This window comes from Peromyscus maniculatus, chromosome 6, assembly GCF_049852395.1.
Source record: "Peromyscus maniculatus bairdii isolate BWxNUB_F1_BW_parent chromosome 6, HU_Pman_BW_mat_3.1, whole genome shotgun sequence".
Classification (NCBI taxonomy): Eukaryota; Metazoa; Chordata; class Mammalia; order Rodentia; family Cricetidae; genus Peromyscus; species Peromyscus maniculatus.
The window spans coordinates 69,362,991-69,387,702 of NC_134857.1; the positions used below are offsets into that span (position 1 = coordinate 69,362,991).

The window sequence follows — 24,712 nt, forward strand, 5'->3', positions numbered from 1 at the left end:
CAGCCTGGATCCTCTGCAAGAGCAGCAAGTGCTTTTAACTACTAGGCCATCTCTATCTCACCTTGTAGCCCTGGCTGATCTGGAACTTAGGACTTGCTTAATTGTAGGCCAAGTCATTCTGGAACTCAGAGTGACCTCCTGCCTCTGCTCTATAGATGCTGGTATTATAGGCAGACTGTACCCGTCTGGCTGCTCTTCTTTCAATGTTCACCGACATTCCTTGGTTTAGATAATGTTGCTGTGAACATGTGTGTGCACGTAGAGTTCCATTTGTCTTGGGTATGTATCTAAGAGTGAAATCGTCAGGGTCATAAATGAAAACTCTGCTAGCCCTTTGAAGAACTACCAAACTCTTTCCCAGCATTATCGGACCATTTTACATGCTGTTGTCAGTGAGCGAGGGTCTCAGTTCCTCCACAGAAAACTTACAGAAATGAAGTATTAGATAGAGGACAACAAGATTGCTGGATGGGTAAGGATGCTTGCCACCAAGCCTGATGCCCTGCATTTGATTCCTAGAACTTTTAATTGATTTGAAGCAGAAGTAATCTGGGCAGAGATTGGAAGAAAGTGCCATACCAAGAGAAGTAACTCTATGTTCTAATGGAAGGAAAAAAACATGTAGAGCACAAATACCATAGGTATTATCAGTGTTTGGTTGTTTGGGTTGTTTCTTGACTCGTGCTCTGTTGTAGCACAGTGAGAAACAGTGAGTCTCCATATAGGTGAGAACAGTTACAACCAAAAATAAACACTGGTGATGTGTAAAGTACCATCCTGTGTACTTTTCAAAAAGCTCTAACAGCAACTCCTCTTTGCACAGGAGAATTCAAAGGTGCCCTGGGTCTGACTTTGAACTTGTACATGCCTCCTCCACATGTTAAATACTCTACTATGCTGCTAAACATGTTATTAGTTACATTTGGGATTGAGGGTTTTTATATCTGAAAAGAGGTTTTTAAAAATAGAGTTTTAAGTATACAAATGGCATTTTCTAAAACATCTTTTTGGCTATAATTTGAGCCAAAAGGAGAAAAAAAGTTTTTAAACACTAATAGCAGTGGAATTGAAGAGGATGGGGTACAATTAGCCAGTTATTGGTGAGTTTTGGTATTAGGTTGAAAGTTTGGGATAGCTAGAAAATCCAGGATGGCTGCCAGGCTTCTGACTTGAGCAGCTGGTGGTAATACATTTCAGAGACTGGAGGAGGAATGGGCTTTGCAAACATATTGAACAGACTCTGATAAAGTCTGGAGTTTAAAAGTCATATACAGTATACTTTAATACTCAAATAGAATTTAGAGTAGCAAAAGACTGGCCTCCAGGGATACCAATTATTTAGAATGCTGGTGGGCCCAAATCCAAGCAGCACGAGAGACTTAGAAGTGACTACTAGAGAGGAACGGTTAGGATTAGAGAAGTTTGTAGCTTGTCCTTGCCATCTTCTCTCTATCAGACCATCTTTGTTTTCTGTTGACACGAGAAGATTATGGTCGGATTATTTCAGTCAGTATATGCATATATTGTATAATGATCAAAACAGGGTGTTGATTGTATCTGTTTCCTCAAATATATTACTGACTTTATGCACTTTAGGGTGCATTTTGGTGAGCCAGTTACCTGGGCCTTTAATTCCGGTATTCTGGAGGCAGGTGGATCTCTGTGAGTTTGAGGTCAGCATACATAGCAAGTTCCAGGGCAGCCAAGGATATAACAGTGAGATTCTGTTTTTCATTTTTGTTTCTTTTTCTGTGGGCTTCTGAGATGGTTCAGCAAGGAAAGGTGCTTGCTGGGAATCTGAGTCACTGACCAAAGGTTCATTTTGGGGACCTACAGAACTGATTGTCCCCCACCCTACACAGACACACAGACACACAAACTATCAAAGGATAAGGCAGAGAGAGACTGAAAGAGAAAGACACCCACACATCTATGTGTATACATTGCACATATACAACCAGATAAATAAAAATTAAAACTTCTTAACCTATTGACTACTAGATTATACTGCAGTATGTATTTCATGGAGTTTCAGCTTCTTTGGGTTTGTTTGGTAAAATTTAATAAGCATAGTCATTGTCATTTGATAACATTTTATTTATTTGTTTTTCTTTTCTTTATTTCTTTCTTTTTTATTTGTTTTCTTTTGTTTTGTTTTTCAAGACAGAGTTACTCTATGTAGCTCTGGATGTCCTGGAACTTGCTTTGTAGACCAGGCTGGCCTCGAACTCACAAAGATCTGCCTACCTCTGCCTCTAGAGTGCTGGAATCAAATCCGCCCTGCTGTCTTTTTAAATTTTTTATTGTTATGTGTGTATATGAGAGGGTGAGTGCTCAGGTGTCGCTGCTCTCATGGGTTCAGAGCATGACTTTCTGTTCTTCTAGAGACCAAACTCAGGTCACCTGGCTGGAGTTGCTGCCTTTTTTACCTGCTGAGCCATCTTGATTGGCCCAATTTTGAAACTGCTTTGAACACACTTCTGCAGTATATCAAGTCATTAAAAACACTACTACTTTTGACAGAGAGAACAAAGGACTTCTTATATAGATAGTAGTTATTGAAGTAGTGAGAAACTGCATGTTTTGAAAATAAGACTGACATTGCTGACAGACTGCATGTAGAAAGATTGAGAGATAGAAGGAAGTCAGGAATGATCACAAGTTATTAGGTAAATTGTTATAAAAGAAAAAATTTTGCTGAGCATGCTGACATATGACTCTAATCCAAGCACTAGGGAGGCAGAGGCAGGTGGATCTCTTTTAAGTTCGAGGCCGGCCTGGTTTACATAGTGAGTTCCAGAACAGCCAGGGCTACACAGAGAAACTGCCACACAAAAAAAGAGGGGGAGGAATTAAGTGAGTGAGTTGATGGCTCACACATTTGATTCCCAGTACCCACATAATGGCTCACACTGTAACTCCAGTTCCAGGTGATCCATTGACTTCTTTTGGCCTCTCTGGGCACCAGGCATGAATGTGGTACATAGTCATACATACATATAACACCTGTAACACATAGAAAAATAAAATGAAAGTTTTTTTTTTTTTTTAATTTAATCAGTGGGTTTTTTTTTTTTTTTTTTTTTTTTTTGGATTTAGTTTGGTTTGAGGCAGGGTCTCTCTATATAGCTCTGTCCACCCTGGAACTCATTATTTAGATCAGGCTGGCTTCAAACTCTACCTGTCTCTGTTTCTGAATACTGAGATTAAAGGTGTGCATCACCACTGCCAAACTAAATGGTGCTTTTTAAGGTACAATTTTACCCTGTAACTTGATTTAGGCTTGCCTTCAGCTCATTGTATAGTCCAGGCCTCTTTCTGCTTCCACCTCTTCTCGTCTTTTTTCACTCTCTCTTCAGACTCAGTTCAAGAAATGGAAGGCAAAGTTTTCCTTCATGTTTCTCAAACATACTCAGAATACTTCTTCCTCGGGAGTTTGATACTTGCTGTTCTGCCTGACTCAAACCTTTCTCTCCTTCCCTAAGTACAGGGTTATTCAGCTAACTTGCTGTGGTCTAATAAATTGTATTGGTCATCTACAAGGATTTTAAAGAGGGGGTTGGAGAGATGGGTAAGTGGTTAGAGCATTTGCAGCTCTTGTATTGGGCCAGAGTTCAGTTCTTTTATATTTTATATAAAGATTTATTTATTTATTATGTATACATCATGTATGCCTGCAGGCCAGAAGAGGGCAACAAATCTCATTACAGATGGTTGTGAGCCACCATGTGGTTGCTGGGAATTGAACTCAGGACCTTTGGAAGAGCAGTCAGTGCTCTTAACCTCTGAGCCATCTCGCCAGCCCCCCAGAGTTCAGTTCTTATCACTCACGTCAAAGTGGGTATAACTACCATTAACTCCAGTTCCAGTGAATCTGACGTCCTCTGGCCTCTACAGGCATCCCCATACATGTGGGCGTGTACACATACACAGACCAACAGACACACATAAATTTAAAAAATTTTTTTTCCTTAGGATTTTAAAGAAATTAAAACCTAGGATAGTTCCATATGAATATCGTGTTATGTACATGTGGAGTTTTAAAGTCTTAGTAGTTCATTTGTATCTGGTTTTTAATGTTGACAAAGGGAATGATTGCAATCACTGGTTTTGTCTAATGAAGTTGATAGAGCAAATACAAATTTATCATAAACCAGATGTGTTTATACCTTTAATCTTAGCACTGGAGAGATGGAGGCATAAAGATTGCATTGAGTTCAAGGCTATCCTAGGCTTCAAAGTTTCTGAAAACAAAAAACAATACAAAATAAAATAAATTTATTAGTGTCAGATATGAAAGTTACTTGCCTGTAATCCTAGCATTGGAGAGGTAGAAACAGGAAGATTGTTACAAATTACAAGTCATTCAGTACTATATTGTGAATAAGGAGACATTATCTTAAGAAATAAAACAAATCAAAGTAAAAATTCTCATAGATGAAACAAGATTGAATTGTCTTAAGATAAATATGGGTAACTGTTGTTATTTCTACAATGTAGCAACTGAAATATTTTCCTTGACAAATAAGTTTTTATTCACTATATATTTTAAAATATATACTAATGAAGTAATTTTAAATATTTTAATTGGCTTTATCAAGCAAAAAAAGACAATTTTCGTTAGGTTTTTCATATGTGTTTGGTTAAAGTAATGCTATGTATAGAGTGTATTCTATGCATCTATTTCTAGTAGTTGACTTGATACACTTAAAAATGTTTCACTGCTACCTAAAGTTTAATACATTTATTACTGAACTCTTTCTTTTAAATATATATTTGTTTTATGTGTTAGGGGTGGTTTGCCTGTTTGCATGTCTATGTACCAGGGTTATCCAAATCCTTAAGAGCCAATTTTTAACGAGGCAGTTTATAAGCAATTCTTATTGCCTTCCCAGTTTCATTTTGTGCTCGGACTATCTCAGTAATCTTCATAATTTTAGGGAATTTTCTCATACATACTGTTTGCTTTGGTAAGATCTTTTTGCTGTTCCTATGTTAATTTTACATACTATGTCATAATAGTTAATACCTTTTGTTAATCATACTTGTACATTTTAACTGTATTTATATAAGTTGTTTGCTTCCTTTCTAAAGTTTAGAGTTCATGATAGCAGTATTTGTCTGACCTATAACTATATCTTATTGTGTCATACAGTTCTTAAGATAGTTTTGAGGCCCTCAGAAACTATTTGTTAAGTTAATAAAAGGGTCTGTTAAGAATAATGAACCAGGGCTGGGGAGGTGGTTGAGTGTTCGGTGCACTAGCATAAGGAAGGACTTGAGGTCATATCCCTAGAACCTATAGAAGTTGAGCTCTAACTCCTGAGGAGGAGGCGGGGAGAGGACAGGTGGATCCCTGCAGTTCATTGGCCAGTCAGCCTAGCTAGATCAGTGAGCATGGGGTTCTGTGAGAAGCGCTAACTCAAAACAAGGGGGCAACAGTGAGGTGGCTCAGTAGATAAAGGCTCCTGATGCTAAGTGGAACAACTTGAGTTTGATTCCTGAGATCAAGCATGGTGAGAGGAGAGAACTGACTCCTAAAAGTTGTCCTCTGACCTCAAAACTTACGCTATAGAATGCACACACTCACATGCCTGTGCTTGCGTGTACACACAGAGAGAATAAACAAGTAAATAAATAAATGGAGAGCTATCGAGGAAATTACCAGATGTTGACCTCAGGTCTTTACATGCATGGGCATACCTGTTCATTCATACACTCAGGTACAGCACCCTAGTCCACTTCCTTGCATGCATACATTTAATGAATCGATGAAGGAAACAGTTGAAGAGAAGGAGGAGGAAAGCCAATAGAATTCTAAATGTAGCAGAGAGGAGTAAAAATCAGGTCTGAAAATGAGTTTTTAGAGGCTGTATGACACACTTAAGAAAAACCAGGCCAACCTGACTGAGCCTTTATGAGTAGATTTGACTCTTTCTTTTATTGGCCATTAGCCTGTCTTTTCATCTATAAAAAGGAATAGTAACTACCTCATGGTAATAGAGATTTAAGTTAAATATGTGAAGCATTAGTGTAGAGCTTTGTGCATATTAAAACTCAGTAAATATTAGGGATTTTAATTTTAAGTTATATATGTTAAACTTACTGGCAGGACTCATTTGTAGAACTTATAAAGTTTATCGTAAATTTTATATTGCTTTCCTAAGTAGTGTTCTATCAAAGTATGCTTATTTCTTTCCCATTCCTGATGGTAGACCGGTTATCCACACAATCCACTGTCTTCCACATAGAGTTAAATTGTCATAGTTACTTTGTGTCAGAGACCAAAGTGGTGTTTGCTGCTCCTGCTCCTCCTCCTGCTCTTCCTGCTCCTCCTGCTCTTCCTGCTCCTCCTCCTCCTCCTCCTCCCTCCTCCTCCTCCTCCTCCTCCTGCTGTTCCTCCTCCTGCTGCTCCTCCTCCTCCTCACGCTCTCTCCTTCCCTCCCTCCTTGTTCTGGGCTTGAACCTTGTGTGTGTTAGACAAACTCTGTACTAAGCAATACCTTCAGCCTCATGACACTGTGTTAATGTGTATTCATTAATGTGTGTGTTCATAAGAGGGTGCATTTTTGAAGGCAATTAAACCTACTGAGCTATGTCCTTGGTCTTTTTATTTTATCAGACCTATTGTTTGTTACTTGTATATGGGACTATTGTGGCAGGTGGCAGTAGGTAGAGGTATTCACTTGAGAGAAGAAATAGGGTATAGATATGAAGAACAAGTTTGAGTTTTTTTCTGCTCACACATTTTACATATATGTGGTGGAGGTTATTTCTTTCTCTTTCATATAACCCAGGTTGGCCCTAAATTTGCTCTGTATCCAGTGATGACCTTGAACTCCTGCTTTTCTTTCCAAGTGCTGGAATTACAGAAGTATATCCCTATATCCAGTTGTTTTGTTTATGTTTTTGGTGTTGGGAAATATGCCCAGGTCTTCATACATGATAAGCTACATGCCTAGTTAGAAATTGTAGATTTATGTTGCTTTTCTGGGTAGTTAGTGGCAACATTGCCAAAATAGACTAGTAACATTCTTAAGTTATTATGGTGATTTATAAAGAATTCATAAGTAATTCTACCATATTGTTAAATTACAGTGATATAAATGTGTATGTCCTACTAATGTAAGTAATTTTCTAGTTTGTTCTTCCCAATAATGATATATGTTAAAGGACTCTATGCTATGAAGCTAGTGTTGACTTTTCTTTTGTAAGTCTTCCTTTTTGAGTCTTATATGCCCTAGGTTGGCTTTGAACTTGCTGTCTTGCCAAGGATGACCTTGAACTTCTGATTGCCATATCTCTACCTAACCAGTTTTGGGATTAGAACCCAGGACTTGATATGTTCTAGGCAAGCACTATATCAACTGACCTATATCCCTTTAACTTTCTTTTCAGTTTCACTAGTTTGTTTTGGATTTTTCCAGAGACTTGAAAATGTAAACCATAAAACTGTATTTCAGATGAGTGTTGAATTTGCTTCTTTGAGCAGAAAGGCAACAGTTTTTGTTGTTGGGGGTTTTTGTTTGTTTGTTTTTGGTGTTTGGTTTGTTGAAACAGGCTTTCTCTGTGTAACAGTCCTAGCTGTCCTGGATCTCACTCTGTAGTCCAGGCTGGCCTCGATCTCACTGAGATCCGCCTGCCTCTGCCTCCTGAGTGCTGGCATTAAAGATGTGTGCCACCACTGCCCAACCAAGACAACAGTTCTTAAATCTGTATTTCTCCTTGCAGCTACATTTTAAATTAAATATACTGTTATTTATTAAGCAGTGCAATGTTATTCATTAAGCGGCACTGTTTACCGTGTGAGAAAGAAAAGTCAGGAGGAATAGGAATAGGCCTATGGAATGGCTGTGCAGGAAGAGGGGGGAGGAATATGTGGAACCTGCTTTTATACACACACACACACACACACACACACACACACACACACACACACCACCCCTCCCACACATGCACATAGATTACGTGATCACGCCGGTCACAGATTACATAGGACGTAAGGTCCTGGGATGACTAAGCATCTTGCCAGCACACGCTCTCTGTCCTGTAGCTGGTGGAGTGGCTAGAAATTCTAACATATACTGTACAAGGAAACAGGATAAGTTATGTGACAACATGGCTCCCTTAATTCTGGATGGAAACACTTCCCCATTCACAAACAACATTCATTACTTCAAACATTCAAAATGGCTCTCCTGTTTTGGCTGGAGTGCACTCCTGTAACTTCAGCTCTTGAAGGATGAAGCAGAAAGATCTCAAGTTGAAGGCCAGTAATGAGACTATCAAAAAAAATAACAGCAGAAACTCAGTCTGTAATCTAGAACTTTTTGGGTTTTTCGAGATAAGGTTTCTCTGTGTAGCCCTGGCTATCCTTGAACTCACTCTGTAGTCCAGGCTGGCCCCAAACACACAGAGATCCGCCGGCCTCTGCCTCCCTAGCACTGAGATTAAAGGCGTGCACCACCACCACCCATAATCTAGAACATTTGATGCTAGAAGTTTTGCTTGGGGGTTGTTGTTAAACTTTTAGATAATACATATTGATGGAATGAACTGACAGTGATTTGTTGAAGATTTTGGGAAAGCACTCTTTTATCAAACACTTCAATATTCTGTACATTGAATAAATTTCACAGAAATTCTGGTAATTAAAACTAAAATCAATTCAGCTCAAATTTTGTCACTGCTAAGTTGAGGGGAAACACTTGGTTTTCCGTTTTAGGGATTTCTGTATTGTGAATCTGTCATGCAAACCAGTAGAACCTTGTGTCTGATAGGGGGAAGAAGTATCTGATGGAACCACAAATGCACTGAAAGGATAAAAATTTTTATTTCCAAACTACACTGTTTTTCAAGATTGTAGGCCTGGGTTTTTAATCAGGCCTTTGTTGTTTCCCTTCATGTTTGTGTTTTGTCCTTGAGACAGCATCTCACTAACATGCCCCTCTGGCCATGAACTTGAAAGTTGTGTTTCATACCTCTCAAGTTTTGGCATTATATGCATACACTATTTCATTTGGCTGTATTTTTTTGTTCAAATTTATTATTTTTGCCATTGCTGACGATTACACCAGGGTCTTGCACATGGCAGAAGAATGTTGTACAGGTAAGATGTAATCCCAGGCAGATCTGTCAGTCCTCAAGAATACTGAATTATTAGACGCTGGAGAGTTAACTTAGAGGGTAAGAGCTTTTTGCTCTTGGAGAGGACCAAGCTGGATTCCCAGCACCTACATGGTGGCTCACAACCATTAGTAACCCCAGTTCCAGGGGACCTGACACCCTCTTCTGGCTTCTGTGGCCACAAGGCTCACACATAGTGCACAGACATACATTCAGGCAAAACACCTATACATAGAAAATAAACATAAAAAAAAGTCTAGTGAATTATAGGCCTGCTGTATAGGCTCAGTGGTTAATAGTACTTGCCACTCAAGCCTAACCACCTGAGTTCAACCCCCAGAACCCGTGGTGGAAGGAGAGAACCGACTCTTGAAATTTGGCCTCTGGCCTCCACACATGTGCCATGGCGCCAGCACACCTGTACTTTTAAACACACAAACACTAGCAATAAGAAAAATTTTAAAGCTTTTTTAATTGTATGTGTATGAGTATTTTGCCTGAATGTTTGTACATATAGCATGTGCATGCCTGATGCCTACCTAGGTAAGAGGATGGAGGATAGCTTGGACTAGAGTTATAGATGGTGGAGAGTCATTTGGGTACTGGGAGCGATGCTCAGGACCTCTGCAAGAGCCGCAAGTGCTCTGATTCCTCAGCCTCATAATAAATAGTCTGTAAAGAGAGTACTGAGTTTTTGGTTTGCTTTTGATTTGCTAATCAGCCTTCTGATTATATGATAGAACCTGGTTGATTTCCTGAGGACCTTTATGTAATAAAAAGGAAGGCTCCAGAGCCTAGAGAGATGACTCAGCGGTTAAGAGCACTGGCTGCTTCTTCCAGAGGTCCTGAGTTCAATTCCCAGCACCCACATGGTGACTCACACCCATCTGTAATGGGATCTGATGTCCTCTGCTGTTATGCAGGCACACATGCAGATAGAGCACTCATATGCATAAATAAATAAATAAATAGTTAAAAAACAAAAGAGATTTCATGTGCAGATTCTTAGATTAGGTGGGCTACTTACCTTTTTTTTTTTTTTTAAGTTGACATGTTGGTTTGAAAACATTTTATATATTTGGGAAATTGAAATGTATCAACTATTTGCTATTAGGAAAACAATGAAAATAATTTTTTCAATAATTCCTATAATTATTTGTTTAATGTTCATGTTTTCACTTCATTATAGGCCTCAAATTTAGAAAGTGGGTCTGTTTTTATTTTCTTTTTAGGGCACAGTATAATACCCATCATTTAGTAAATGCCCAGGAATATTTTTCATTGGATTAATGAATAAGTTCAGAGTTAGTGTGTGATAGCAACAGAGATTATTCTGCCTGAGAATCTTAACCTATAACCACCATATAGGTGCTGGGAATTGAACCCTCATCCTCTGGAAGCATAGCCAGTGCCCTTAACTACTCAGCTGTCTATCTTTCCAATTCTAATCCTGACAGTTTTTAAAATGTTTGAACACTGAAACCTACTTAAAGCCAGCAAAATAATTCTTTATTTTTAATAAAATGGATTTTATTTTAAAATGTAGAAAATATATTCCTTTAAAAATTCAATTCCTGTGCCAGGTATAGTGGTGCTCACTTTTAACCCTGGGTTCGGAGGCTGAGGAAGGAGGCCTTTGAGCTTTATAGGCAGACCCTGGCTTACAGGGAGAGAGGATGGGAGGTAATGAGAGGAGAACAGACTTCAAATACTCCAAGTTATTTCTGTGTTGTATTTGTATTTGGACATCAGTTGCAGAAGCTTCTTTGCTGGTTTATAATGATTTTTAGGTTTTTTTTTTTTTTTTTTTTTTTAATGTTTTGTTTTTCTAGACAAGGTTTCTCTGTGTGGCCCTGGCTGTCCTGGAACTTGCTCTGTAGACCAGGCTAGTTTTAAATTCAGAGATCTGCCTCTGCCTCCTGAGTGTTGGGATAAAAGACTTCCACCATGGTGCCCTATAATTTTTGTCTTTAAGGACTACAATCTCGAGCCAGTTGTGGTGGTCCAGCAGTGGTCCTAGCCCTTTGGAACTGGAGGAGCAGGATCAGGTTAAGATCATCTTTAGCTAACAAGTTCAAGGCCAGCCTGGGTTACATGAGATCCTTTGTTAAAAAACGAGACACATACATACATACATACATACATACATACATACATACATACATACATACATACTGAGAAGAGAGAGAAAGGAGAGAGATGTGCCTGTGGCTGGCCTCAAACCTGAGATCCTCTTGTCTTTGCCCCGAAGCGCTGTGATCTAGGAATGTGGCGCCATGCTCTGCTGTAACGGTTATTCTTACATTTTGATTTGTACTACAATATGGTAACTTGTTCATATCTACTGAACAACGAAAAGAAATCTGGAGTTTTTAAGTGAATTCACAGCTCAATGATTTGTATATATTGTAAGCTGCATTTTGATCTAATTGATTTCTTTGTTTTTTGCTGCTTTCCCTGCCATCTTATTGCTCCTTTCTTACATTAACCCTTTGTTTATTTCTGATAAGTTTTTGTTATGATCTGTCCTGCAGGGAAAGAGATGCTGGTCGCAAGTTTTGGAAATCCGTATTTTTTTATGGAACAGTGTTCAGTAAAAGTTTTGTAAGATTCCTTGGCAATAAAACACTTGTGATGGACTCTAGGAATACTGCTATGTTAGGATTGGGTTCTGATTCCGAAGGATTTTCAAGAAAGAGTCCTTCTACCATCAGTCCTGGCACCCTGGCCAGCAAGAGAGAAGTCGAAGTAGAGAGTAACACGAAGAAAGAAGAGGAGGATCCGCGCAAGCGGACTCGAGAAAGGAGCGGGGACGCAGGAAAGGATGCTGGCTTACCTGACGCACAGCAGCAGTTCTCAGTGAAAGAAACAAACTTCTCAGAGGGGAACGTAAAGTTGAAAATTGGTCTTCAGGCTAAGAGAACTAAAAAGCCTCCAAAGAACTTGGAGAACTATGTGTGTCGACCTGCCATAAAAACAACCGTCAAGCACTCCAGGAGAGCACTTAAAAGTGGGAAGATGACAGATGAGAAGAGCGACCGCTGCCCTTCAAAGTGGGTGAGTGAACTTCCCCAGGCCACAGCCAGTGTCAGTACTTGGATTTCTCTAGTAATCTTGTTTACACTAGTCTTCAGTTCTTTCTGATAGGCTATAAAGGATGCTGAAAGTATAACAATATAAAGATGTCTACATTTACATTTTTATTTGTGTGGATGTGTAGGGAATGTCACTTCGTGCTTATAGAGGTCAGAGGACAACTTTAGTGTCCGTTCTTTCCACCTTCACATGATTTCTGGGGTGTCCACTTAGGACAGGCTTTTATGACAAGTGTCCTTAGCAACTGAGTCCTCTTACAGATACATGTCTGTACCTGTAATTTATTTGTAAAATTATGACATGTAAAATGGAGCTAATGTGTGTTAAACAAGTCAGATTGTTGCCCCTAATATAACAGTGGGAAAAATTATATATAAAGTTGGCAATTATATTTAGGAAATACAGATTTGAATCTTGTCTATTTCCAATAATGAAGGGAAGAACATATTAAGGAAATAAATTGAGGCTCAGATAAGAAATTCTCATAGCACCTCTCTTTTAACATGGTTGGAAGGATGTGATTCACCAATGTAATGAGAGCTTTTGCCAAGTGAATTGTCTCATAAGACATTTATATTGCTGTTTCTCATAAGGCACACTGCAGATCAGTAACCTGGCTTCTCTGGAAACCGGTGCAGGATGTCCTGACTCAAAGCAACAAACAAACAGAAAACTAAGTTGCTTTCTTCCTGCCACTACTCAAATATAGTGACTAATTTTTCTTAAAAAAAAAAAAAAAAAAAAAAAATGATTTAACATAGGCATGGTGGTACATGCCTTGGACTCAAGTATGGGAGGCAGCAGCAGGTGGATCTCTGAGTTTGAGGCCAGCTTGATCTACATGGGGAGCTCCATGCCAGCCAGAGCTACATAGTGAGACATTGTCTCTAAATAAATACATAAATAATTTGAGGTACATGAGTGTTTTGCTTGTTTGTATGTCTCGTCTCAATGTGCTCACACCTGGTTCCCATAAAGACCAGAATAAGGTATAGGATTCCCTAGAGTTGAAGTTACAGACAGTTGTGAGCCTCCATGTGGATACTGGGAACTGAACTCTGGTCCAATGGAAGAACAGTCTGTGCTTTTAAACACTGAGCCATCTTTCCAGCCCCATGACTAATTTGCCTTAACATCACTCTGTCTAGTAACAGTAGCAATTTGTGTGACAGCCTTTTTTTTTTTGGTTTTTCGAGACAGGGTTTCTCTGTATAGCCCTGTCTGTATCTCACTCTGTAGACCAGGCTGGCCTCGAACTCACAGAGATCTGCCTGCCTCTGCCTCCTGAGTGCTGGGATTAAAGGCATAGGCCATCACCACCAGCTGTGACAGCCTTTTGACCAGAAGTTTTAGTTATGTTATTTAGTATCAGTCTATACAATGTATGTCCTCTACAGGATGAAGAATGTGCATTAGTAATAAGGCTGACACTAGACAGAATTGTTTTAACACTTGATCTGATATTTAATAGTAATCTTCACTGTATGAAATGACATGACTTTTATTCTTTGTTTTTCTCTGTGGTCCATTTTATTTTATGTGTATGATGTTTTGCTTGCATGTGTATCTGTGCACCATGCATGCAGTGCTCACAGAAGCCAGTAGAGGGCATCAGAACCCCCTTGGACTGGGGTTACATAAGGTTGTGACCATTGGCCACATGGGTGCTAAGAATCCAACCTGGTTCTTCTGAACCAGCAGCTGAGCCATCTGACTAGCCCCTCTTCTTCCCCACCCCCACCTTTTTTAAAAGAGAGTCTTCGCTGCATTGCTCAGGCTGTCCTCAAACTTGTACTCTTCCTAGCTCAGCCAGCCAGATACTGGGAGTGCAGACATGCCACTATCCTTACCTTATCATTATATTATTATTATTATTATTATTATTATTATTATTATTATTGGTTTGGGTTTTTTTCTTTTTTTCTGAGACAGGGTTTCTCTGTGCAGTTTTGGGGCCTTTTCTGGATCTCGCTCTGTAGACCGGGCTGGCCTCAAATTCACAGAGATCCTCCTTCCTCTGCCTCCCAAGTGCTGGGATGAAAGGCATGTGCCACCACTGCCCGGCCTATTGTTTTAAAGGATTATTTAAAAGTCTGTGAGTGTCTGTGGTATGTGCACATGCATGTGTGCAGGTGCGTTGGTGTGCAGAGACCAAAGGAAGGTTGACGTCATTCCTTTGTAGCAGGGTTGCTCACTGACTCTGGAGCCACGCTGGCATCTCCCAAGCCCCTGCAATCTCCCTGTCTCCGTCCACGATGGTGCTAGTGTTAGATGTGCATGGCCATGCCAGCCGTGTGTGGGGTGCTGGGAACTGACCTGGAACTCAATCTTCATGTCTGCAGAGCACTCTTACTCTGTGAGCCACATCTCCCTAGCTCCTGATTCTCTTTTGTGATAGTCTTCTGTATGTCTCAGGCTGACCTAGAATTCATATTTCTCCTCTCCAAGCCTCACAAGTACAAAGAGTATAGGTGTGACACCACACCTATCTTATTACCATTAATAATAATTCTTTTTTAGTTAGGCGAGGAGTTGTATCCTGCAGTGTATATTCAGATTCAAGAACAACTTTGTGAGTTGGTTCTCTCATTCCAACATGGGTCCTAGAAATTGAACACAGATCATTAGGCTTGCTTGGCAAAACACCTTTATTCCCTGAGAGCCCTTATTATCCATAAGTTTGTGTTTTTACATGTTTCCAGAATCTATGCTACAGGTTCTTTGTTTGCAGGATTATTATGGCATCCAGAAGTGTGAGTGTGTGCTAAGATAGGGTCCCACCGGGCGTTAGTGACCCACACCTTTAATCCCAGCACTTGGGAGGCAGAGCCAGGCGGATCTCTGTGAGTTCAAGGCCAGCCAGGTCTACAGAGCAAGATTCAGGAAAGGAGCAAAGCTACACAGAGAAACCCTGTCTCGAAAAACCAAAAAAAAAAAAAAAAAGAAAAAAAGAAAAGAAAAGAAAAGAAAAGAAAAACAGACAGGGTCCCTTGTACCTTGCTTGGGCTAGCCTCTAATTTGCTATGTAGCCAGATTTTACCTTGAACTCTTGACCCTCCACCTTGGGTTGGGTTTACTGGAGTAGGCCACCTGGTTTGGCCAGAATTTTTTGTTTTGTTTTGGTTGTGTTGTGTTTTGTTCTGTTTAGAGCTGGACGTCTTACTCTGTCACTCTGGCTGATCTGGAACTCACAGTATAGACCTTGCTGACCTCAAACTCACAGAGATCTGTCTGTCTCTGCCTCCAGGGTGCTGGGATTAAAAGCATGGCCATTAATAAATAATTTATTTATTAGTACTGGGGAGGGGGGTGCTTGAACCCAGAGCTTCATGTGCCCTTTACCACTAGGTTGAGTTCCCCAGTCTTCTGGTCACAACTGGGCTTGTGGACTGTTGACATTTCCTCAGAGGAGGAGTTGGGCTTGTAAGCAATTCTGCCTTGGTTGTACATGGCCTTAGTATCAGGGAGAGGCTCCATGTGTACATCATCCATGCTAGGTACAGATTTCCCGATGTTGCTGCTTTGGAGTCACCCATGCCCTGTAAGTAAGCTCAGTAAACTAATTGGTTTCCCAGGGGGGACTTTGGTTTGCATTGAGACCTTATTAGCAGGAGGGGAGTACACATTCTTGCAACAAATACCATTCGCTCACTCCTGCATGTACTCTCATCCTTTTAACCTATCCATTTCAGAATCCCCATGTAGCAAGTTGACTTGATAATACTATGGTAATGTAATGATGTTACCTGATGGGTAGAAACATAGTTTCTGAAGCAAAGTGAAGAAAATTTTGTACCTAATATCTTTAGGTTTCCCTTTGTTAGGATTAAGATCCTGCTGTGTTTAGGGATGGAGGGATGGCTGAGCCCTTCTAGAGGACCATCCCAGCACCCATATGGCAACTCAAAACCATCTGTAACTCTAGATCCAGAGTATCACCAACACCTTCTTCTGGCTTCTATGGGTACCTGCATGAATGTGCTACACACACACACACACACACACACACACACACACACACACACAAATATATATATTTATTTAAAAAATACAAATACCATAGTGTTAACTTTGTTCTGTGTATTATTTTTCTCTATGTAGCCCCGGCTGGCCTGGAGCTCACTAGGTAGACCAGCATGCCTCTGCCTACCAAGTGCTTTTTAACTTAGCTAATTCTGGAGATTTTTTCCTAAATAGGAGGACTGACATGGCTTCTTGAAATGTGAATTTAATTTTTTTCAGCTTTTAATTTATATTTATTGTGTGTGTGCATGTCTGCATGCACATGCATGCCACATACTTAAATATTACTTTGTCAATTTCCATGCAGAAGTGTGTGGTTTTCAATTCATAAATCATTTTGGGAGCTTGGATGTAGTTCAGTTGGTAAAGTACTTGTGTAGCATATATGAGGCCTAAATGTAATCCCTAGCATTGGATTAAAAAATTTTTAATTTTTTTATTCATAACTAATCTTACTATATAAGCCTAGGCTCACTTCAGACTTGCTCTATATACCCGGCTTGTCTCAAACTCAAGATCCTCCTGCCTTAGCCTTTTTGGTGCTGGGTATAGGCATTGTAATCATGTATCGCTATGTCCAGCATAAATCTTTACTTGTGATGTCTCAGTTCTGATGCGTCATTTGAAAGATGTAGTACGAATTCTAATTGGTCTTAATAATAAAAGCCCAGAGTCGGATATCAAGGTGAAAACTGAAAGATCAGAAAAGCAAAGCAGCAGCCACTAGAAAGAGTTCTTACCTCTACTGAATCCTCAGACTGACATGGGGCACGATCCTGTTTCCTCCTGCCTTATATTCCTTTCTCCACCCAGCCATATCACTTCCTGTCTCAACCTCTTAGTGCTGGGATTAAAGGCATGTGCCACCACTGCCTGGTCTCTATGACTAACTGTGGCTGGCTCTGCCCTCTGTTGGTCAGACAGGCTTTTTGTTTGTTTGTTTGTTTTTGGTGGTTTTTTTTGTTTTTGTTTTTGTTTTTTTTTGTTTTTTTTTTTTTTTTTTTTTTTTTTTGAGACAGGGTTTCTCTGTGTAGTTTTAGAGCCTGTCCTGGAACTCACTCTGTAGACCAGGCTGGCCTCGAACTCACAGAGATCTGCCTGACTCTGCCTCCCAAGTGCTGGGATTAAAGGCGTGCGCCGCCGCCGCCGCCGCCGCCGCCGCCGCCGCCGCCGCCGCCGCCGCCGCCGCCGCCCGGCCAAACTTTGTTAGAGCATACACAAAATATCACCACAGAAAAACTTCCTTTTTTGAAAATTTCTTTTTACTTAGGCTTTAGCAATTTCATATATAATATAGAATATATTATTACATCCATCCCCAACTCTACCCTCCACTACCACATGCTCTATCTGCTTTTCCTTCTCCTCCTGCTTTAAGTGTATATGCCTGAGTGTAGATGTCCATGCAGGCCAGAGGTGTGGGCTCTCCCTGGAGCTGGAGTTCAAGGTGGTTGTGGGCACCCCACGTGAGTCCTGGGAACTGAACTTGGATCTTCTGCAAGAGGCCGTATGTGTTCTTAACTGTTGAGGCATTTCTCTCTGGCCTCTACCCCCTGTTTTAGTGGGTTTGTGATTGGTATGTAGGAAGGAAGGCTGTTGATTTTTTTTTTTTTTTTTGTATTTGATTTAGTATCCTGCCATTTTTCCTTAAAGTGTTGATCAGTTCTCCAAGTTTTCTGACTCAGGGCTCTAAGGACTCAGAGTCCTTAGACTCTGACTTCTTCCCTTCCTCTTTGTGTCCTTTTATCTGCTTGTCTGTCTTACCGCTCTAAGACTTCTCTAGTAGTGGAGAAAGCGAACTTCCGAAAATTAGGTTATCCTAATGCTTTTGAAGCCCCCCCTCCCCCTTTTATATAATGTTGGCTATAGTTTGACATTTATTGATTGATTGATTGATTGTGTAACCTTGGCTATCCTGGAACTCAGAGATTGCCCCTGCCTTCACTACCTGGCACTTTTTTTCTTTTGAATCTCACTGTGTAGTTTTAGCTGTCCTGGAATGATCTGTATAGGCTGTTGTTGGATTCTCAGAGATCCACATACTTCTGATTCCTGAGTACTGGGATTAAAGGCATATGAAACTGTGCCCAGCTCTTCAGGACTTTTACCATAAAGAGATGTTACGTCTGTCAAGTTTTTTTTTCTGCATCCATTGAGATGGCCATGTGATTTCTACCTTTGAATCAATTTGTGTTATTTATAACACTTACTACTTAAATATTGACTCCTCCCTTGTCTCTGGAGTAAAAACTTTATTCCAAAGGGCTGTTTATAACAGTGCCAAGTGGTGGAGCAAAAGACCTCCCCCTTGCTAGTTAGCCCCTCACAAACACCTGGTACCCAGGCCCGTGGTCCAATCAACATCCCGTCCTGCTGGGTACAGCCACTAGGAAACTGGTGGACTACATCAGGGTATATGTGTGGTTGTTTCCCACGTGTGTGGGCTCCCCTGGAGGCCGGAGAGGACACCACCTAACGTGGGTGGTGAGCACCAAACTCCAGGCCTTTGTAGCAGTACCCAGCAGAAGGCCTTAACCGCCGAGCCAGTCTGTTCAGCCATTTCCTTTGTTGTTTGGTGAAGTGGTTGGAGGAGCATTGCTCTTATATCTTTGACGATCTGGTAAAATTCATCATCAAATCCATTTGTCTTCTTTAGCTGAAAGAATTTGGGGGTTTTGTGTTTTGGTTTTTGTTTCTTCAAGACAGGGTTTCTCTGTGTAGCCCTGGCTGTCCTGGAACACACTCTGTAGAACAGGCTGGCATCGAACTCAGAGATCTCCTGTCTTTGCCGCATGAGTGCCGAGATTAAAAAGGCAAGCACCAGAGTTTTAATTCCTGTTTTTAATCTCACTGTTACAGTTATGTTTACATTTTTAAATCTCATCTTCATTTAAATTGCTAGATCATATTGCATTTAGAAATTAACTTCTTTTAGATTTCCTAATTTAGTAGAATATATGTTTTTAAGGTAAGACCTAATGATACTCTGAATTTTATTAGTATCCATTGTAATGGTTCCCTTTTCAGGTCTGATTTTATTTTGGCCTTCTCTTTTTTGGTTATTTTGGGTAAGAGTTTTTCTATCTTGTTAAATAACCAATTTTTCTGTCTTTTTAAAGAACTAATTTTTTGTTTCTATCTTTTTAAGGAACCAGTTTTTGTGTTTCATTTTTGGCTCATATATTGCTTTTACTTGTTTGATACCATTGCATTAATTTCTTCCCTAATCTTAATGATCTACTGTTTTTTGGGGTTTCACTTGTTTTTCTTTTTTCCTAGGGCCTAAGGTATATCATTAAATTGTTTCAGATTTCTCTGTGGTGTTTGGGTTTTTTGTTTGTTTGTTTTTGTTTTGTTTTGTTTGTTTTTCAAGACATGGTTTCTCTGTGTAGCTTTGCACCTTTCCTGTTTTTTAATGTGAGCATTTAAGTTTTCCCTTTAGTACTGTTTTCTTTGTATCCTATAGCGTTGGTGTATTGTGTTTTCATTTGATTCTAGAAATTTTTAATAAGATTTTCTTGATTTTTTTTCAAGGACCTAATCCTTATCAGCAGTGTGTTGTGGAATCCCCAGGATTAAAATCTCTCTGCTCTTGGGCTTCTCTAATTCTCTTGTGCTTTGTGTATGATATGGGATCTGTTGTAGAGAAGGTTCCACGGGCTTCTGGGAAGAATGTGTATTCTACAGTATTTGGATGGAACAGACGTTCTGTAGTTAGGTATCTGTTAGGTCCTTGTTATTTAGGATATCATTTAATTCAGAGATTTCTCTTCTTATTTTTGTTGGAAACATCTGTCAGTTGGTGAGAGTAGGGTATTAAAGTTACCCACTGCCATTGTGCTAAATGAATCTGTGACTTTACATCAGTATAATTTGTTTTATGAAATTGGATGCACCTGTGTTTGGGGCACATGTGCTTAAAATCTTAATGTCCTTTTTAATGGTTTGTTCTCTTAATCAGTGTAAGGTGACTAACTTTTCTTTCTAGTTTTTGTTTGAAGTCTGTTTCATCAAGATCACCTGCTTCATTTCCAGGTGCACTTGCTTGGAACACCTTTTTCTATCCTTTCGCACAATATGGTGTCGGTCTTTTGTGGTAATATGCATTTCTTAGAGGTAGTTGACAGATGGTTTCTGTTTGGGGGTCCAGTCTACTATTCTGTGTCTTTTGATCGGGGGGTTGCAACCATCAATCTTCAGAGTTCTTCAGAAGTGTGCGTTGGTGCCTATCATTTTTGTTGATTTTGTGCTGATTGTTTTTTTCTTCTTCCTTTCTTGCTGAACTATTATGCTAGCATGATTTATTCTTTCCTATGGTTTCATGGATGGACTTGTTTTTATTTCCAGTCTAAAGGATCCCTTCAAGTATTTTCTATCAAACTTCCTTCCTTTAGCCTGCTTTTTTTTTAATTATGGAAAGTTTTTATTTTTCCTTCATTTATGACCGTTTTGCTAACTGCAGTTGTAGTTTGGTTGGCAGTTGTCTTTTAGAACTTCAGAACATCTGTCTAGGCCTCCTAGCATTTCAAGTCTCAGTTAGTCTGATGGGCATGCTGTGTGAGCCTTTGTGCTTCTCCTTTCTCCTGTGTACTTAGTGCTTGAGTTACACCGGGACACAGAAGTAACTTTTCTGGTCTGTGCAGTGTCTTGAATGCCTCCTGTATCTGGATTGGCATTTCTGTTCTCATACTTGTAAAAGTGTTTTCCATGCCCTTACAGATTTTTCTCCTTCTCCGCCTGTCATGCATAGAGTTGATCTTTTCAGAGTGTCATGTATTTGGAATTCTCACTACTACTTACTCTTTTCTCTGTCCTTGTTGAATTGTTCCAGTTCTCCTGTCTTGTCCTTCAGATATTCTGTCCTCTCCTTGATCCATTCTGTTGCTGAGACTTTCCACAGAGCCTTTTACTTGGTTTACTATGTTCTTTTTTCTTTTTCAATCCCCCAATGAGCATGACTTTATCTAAAAATTCAAACAGTGCTGCAGAGACATTGATATTTAAACTTTAAAATGCTGCATGTTAGATTTACTTGGCAAAGACCACATTTAAAAGCCAATCAGGCCAAGCTGTGGTGGTGCACACCTCTAATCCCAGTGCTCAGGAGGCAGAGGCAGGAGCATCTCTGTGAGTTCAAGTCCAGCCTGGTCTACAGAGTGAATTTCAAGACAGCCAGGGCTAAACAGAGAAACGCTGTTTTGAACACACACCACGCCCCCCCCCCCCAAAAAAAACAAATTGTCATGAGTTATAAAAACTGTAAAAAACAAAGTTTTCTGTTGTTTATAAATACCATTTTAAGTGTAAGAGTATAAAAAAAAAAGCATAGATCTTCAAAGAACTGGCTGTCCGAGAGTATTCCCCTTCTGTGGCATCCCCTTTTACTTCATATGCAGCTTATTGGTAATGCTGTGGCGTTCAATTTTTTTTTTTTTTTTTTTTTTTTTTTTTGATTTTTCAAGACAGGGTTTCTCTGTGTAGCTTTGCGCCTTTCCTGGGACTCACTTGGTAGCCCAGGCTGGCCTCAAACTCACAGAGATCCACCTGCCACTGCCTCCCGAGTGCTGGGATTAAAGGCGTGCGCCACCACCGCCCCGGCATCAATTTTTAAAGCACTAAAAGGCAGCTGTATAGGGAAATGTGGTCTCTGCAGCCTCAATGTTCTGTGTGGTTTTGTCCCAGGAGTATCTTAAATTATGGGCCAACCTGGATTATGTATACATATACGTACCCTATCTCAACATAAACCGCCCCCCCCCCCCAAAAAAATGAGTCTTTGTGTATGTGGCAGGGTTGGGGGGAATCTTATGTTTCTTTAAGTTATATAGCAAGAAAAACTTGCTGTTGAAGTTACATATAATAATTTACATATTGTTATTGACATTTTTCTATTGTATTTTCTGAGGAAATTGTATTTCCTCTGCTAGTTTTGGCTTACTCTTTTTGAGACAAGGTTAGAAGAATACATTGTGGATCCAGTAAGATGGCACAGTGTGTGAAGGCACTTGGGAGTGGAGCTCCATTTCCTGGAGCCCAATGCCACCAAATTGTCTTTGAACTCCACAAATGTGCATGTTCCCATGAGCTTGAGCATCCTAGGCGTGTGCTCTTCTGAGCTACATTTCCGGGTTTTTGTTTGTTTGGTTTTCTGAACTTGTCAAATTTATTTGGTTCTAAAGGATAGTAACATGGTTATTTATGTTATCAATATATTTAACAGTATTTCAAAACTGGGGGGAGGGGTTATGCTTGCCTTGGCACACACTTTTCAAGGTCAGAAGTTGATAGGCGTGTTCTTTAGTTCACTCCCTAATTGTTGTCGTCTCTGGCTGAAAGTGAAGCCCACAGCAAAGGCCCAGGATCCGCCCGCTGCCTCCAGTGCTCAGTTACAGGTGTACACCACACTTGTACTGGGTGCTGAGATCTGCATTCAGGTCTTGATGCTGATAGTCACTGGTCCATCTCCCATGTCCTCTTTGTTTAGTCAAGCATGCCTCACTCTATGGCCTAGGGTTGATTCAGATGCAGAGCAATCCTTCGGCCTCAACCTCCCACAAGCCAGGATTGTGGACATTATCACCACTCCCAACTCAGAACACTTCCTGTAATAGTATATTATTGATTTGTAGTTAGATATAGCTGCTTCGGTTGTTTTTGCTATTCAGAAACTTGATTTTTTTTTTAATAACATTTAACCATATAATTAACTTCCAAAGGAAAAGCCATAAAATAAGTATACTGGGCAGTGGTGGCACATGCCTTTATCCCATCACTCAGAAGGCTGAGGCAGGTGGATCTCTGAGTTCTAGGACAGCCTGGTCTACAAAGCCAGTTCCAGGTCACATAGGCCACACAGTGAGAGCTTGTCTCAAAAAAACAAAAAAGTTAGCTGGAGAGGTAACTCATTGTTTGCCTCTTCAAGAGGACCTGGGTTCAATCCCTAACACCACATGTTGGCTCACAACCATCTGTGACTCTGGTTTCAGAGGCTCTGACTCTCTTCTGGTGTCCACAGGCCACCCCGATGTACATCCTGTGCACAGACACACTTAGAGCCAAAGTACATAGACAGCCACAGTAACACAAGTATGGATTGATTCATTTAGACAGGGTCTCTCTGTGTATTCCTGGCTGTCCTAAAGCTTGCTGTAGACAAGGCTGACTTAAAATTCGAGAGGTTTTCCTGCCTTTTCCTCTGGAGTGTTGGAATTAAAAGCATGCACCATCATACTGAACATGAAAATAGCTTTCTTAAGAAACCAAATAAAATGCCAGGTGGTGGTGGCAGACACCTTTAATCCCAGTAGTCAGGAGGCAGAGGCAGGCAGATTTCTGTCAGTCTGAGGCCAGCCTGGGCTACAGAGCAAGTTCCAGGACAGCCAGGGCTACCCAGAGAAACCCTGTCTTGAACCCCCTCCAAAAAATAAATCAAATAAATAATAAAAAAAAAAAAAACTTAGATACATAATACAAAATGACAGTGTTCTCAAACACACTTTAATACATATTTTCTTTTTTGTCAGATTTTTGGTGCTAGTGAAGGCACTTGGTGTCAAGCATGACACTCGGGTATCCACCTGATTTCAAACATTAGAGACTATGTAGTAAAAGGAGATCATCAATTCGCTCATATTGTCCTAACCTCCACAGACATGTACACAGTAAATAAATAATAAAAACAGCCCACATTCATATGTTAGTAGTAGAAGTAAGATGATAATAGAAAATAACACTTTACTATGTCAAAAAATCATGAAGATGCACCTAAAGTAAATATGTAGGTTTATATGATTGACAGTCAGCAAAGAATATATTAAATCAGAAGTGCTTCCAAATGCCTGTAATCCCATGGGAGGCTGACACAGGCAGATCACTGAGGATTTGAGGCCAGCCTGGCTATGTAGACAGGCCAGTGTTGTCTCAGAAAATGATAAAGAAACAGACCAATACTGATTGCATTTGATATAGTTATAGATGAGCTAACAGAAAGTAGCATTAGTGTACTTCTTTTTGTTTTTGTTTTACATTCACGGTTGGGGGCATATGTATGTTATTTATGTGCTCCACTATGAGGGTGGAGGTCTGAGGACAACTTACAGAGTTGATTCTCTTTTTCTACTTGTGAGTTCTCTAGAGATTAAACTCAGGTTGTCAGGCGTGGTGTCAAGTCCATTTACTCAGTGACTCATGTTGCTAGTTAGATTTTTGGTTTTTTAGAGACATTTCCGCTGTGTAGCTCTATCTGGCCTTTAATTCACTCTATAGTCTGGGCTCAAACTCATAGCCGTACTCTGCCTCCCATGTGTTGAGGTTATAGGCGTGTGCCATTATGCCCCACGTAACACTGATTTTCTGAAAAATGTTTTCCTGAGACTAGAGAAATGACTTAGTGTTGAAAGTACTTGCTGCCCTTCCAGAGTGTTTTAGTTTCTTTCCCAGCACCTCTCCAGGGAGGCTTCCAACAGCT

General features: G+C 40.1%; 1 protein-coding gene across 5 annotated transcripts in view; it reads left to right on the top strand.

The window, feature by feature from the left end:
* Positions 1-24,712, top strand: part of Ash1l (ASH1 like histone lysine methyltransferase) — a 152,154-nt gene that overhangs the window by 13,461 nt on the left and 113,981 nt on the right. For all 5 annotated transcript variants that reach the window (XR_013051890.1, XR_013051891.1, XM_076573656.1 and 2 more), the window contains exon 2: positions 11,661-12,183. Coding sequence is in view for 3 of the 5 variants with exons in the window: in XM_076573656.1 (XP_076429771.1) it covers positions 11,761-12,183 (423 nt within the window). In the remaining 2 variants the exon portion in view is untranslated. The remainder of the gene's footprint in view (positions 1-11,660; positions 12,184-24,712) is intronic.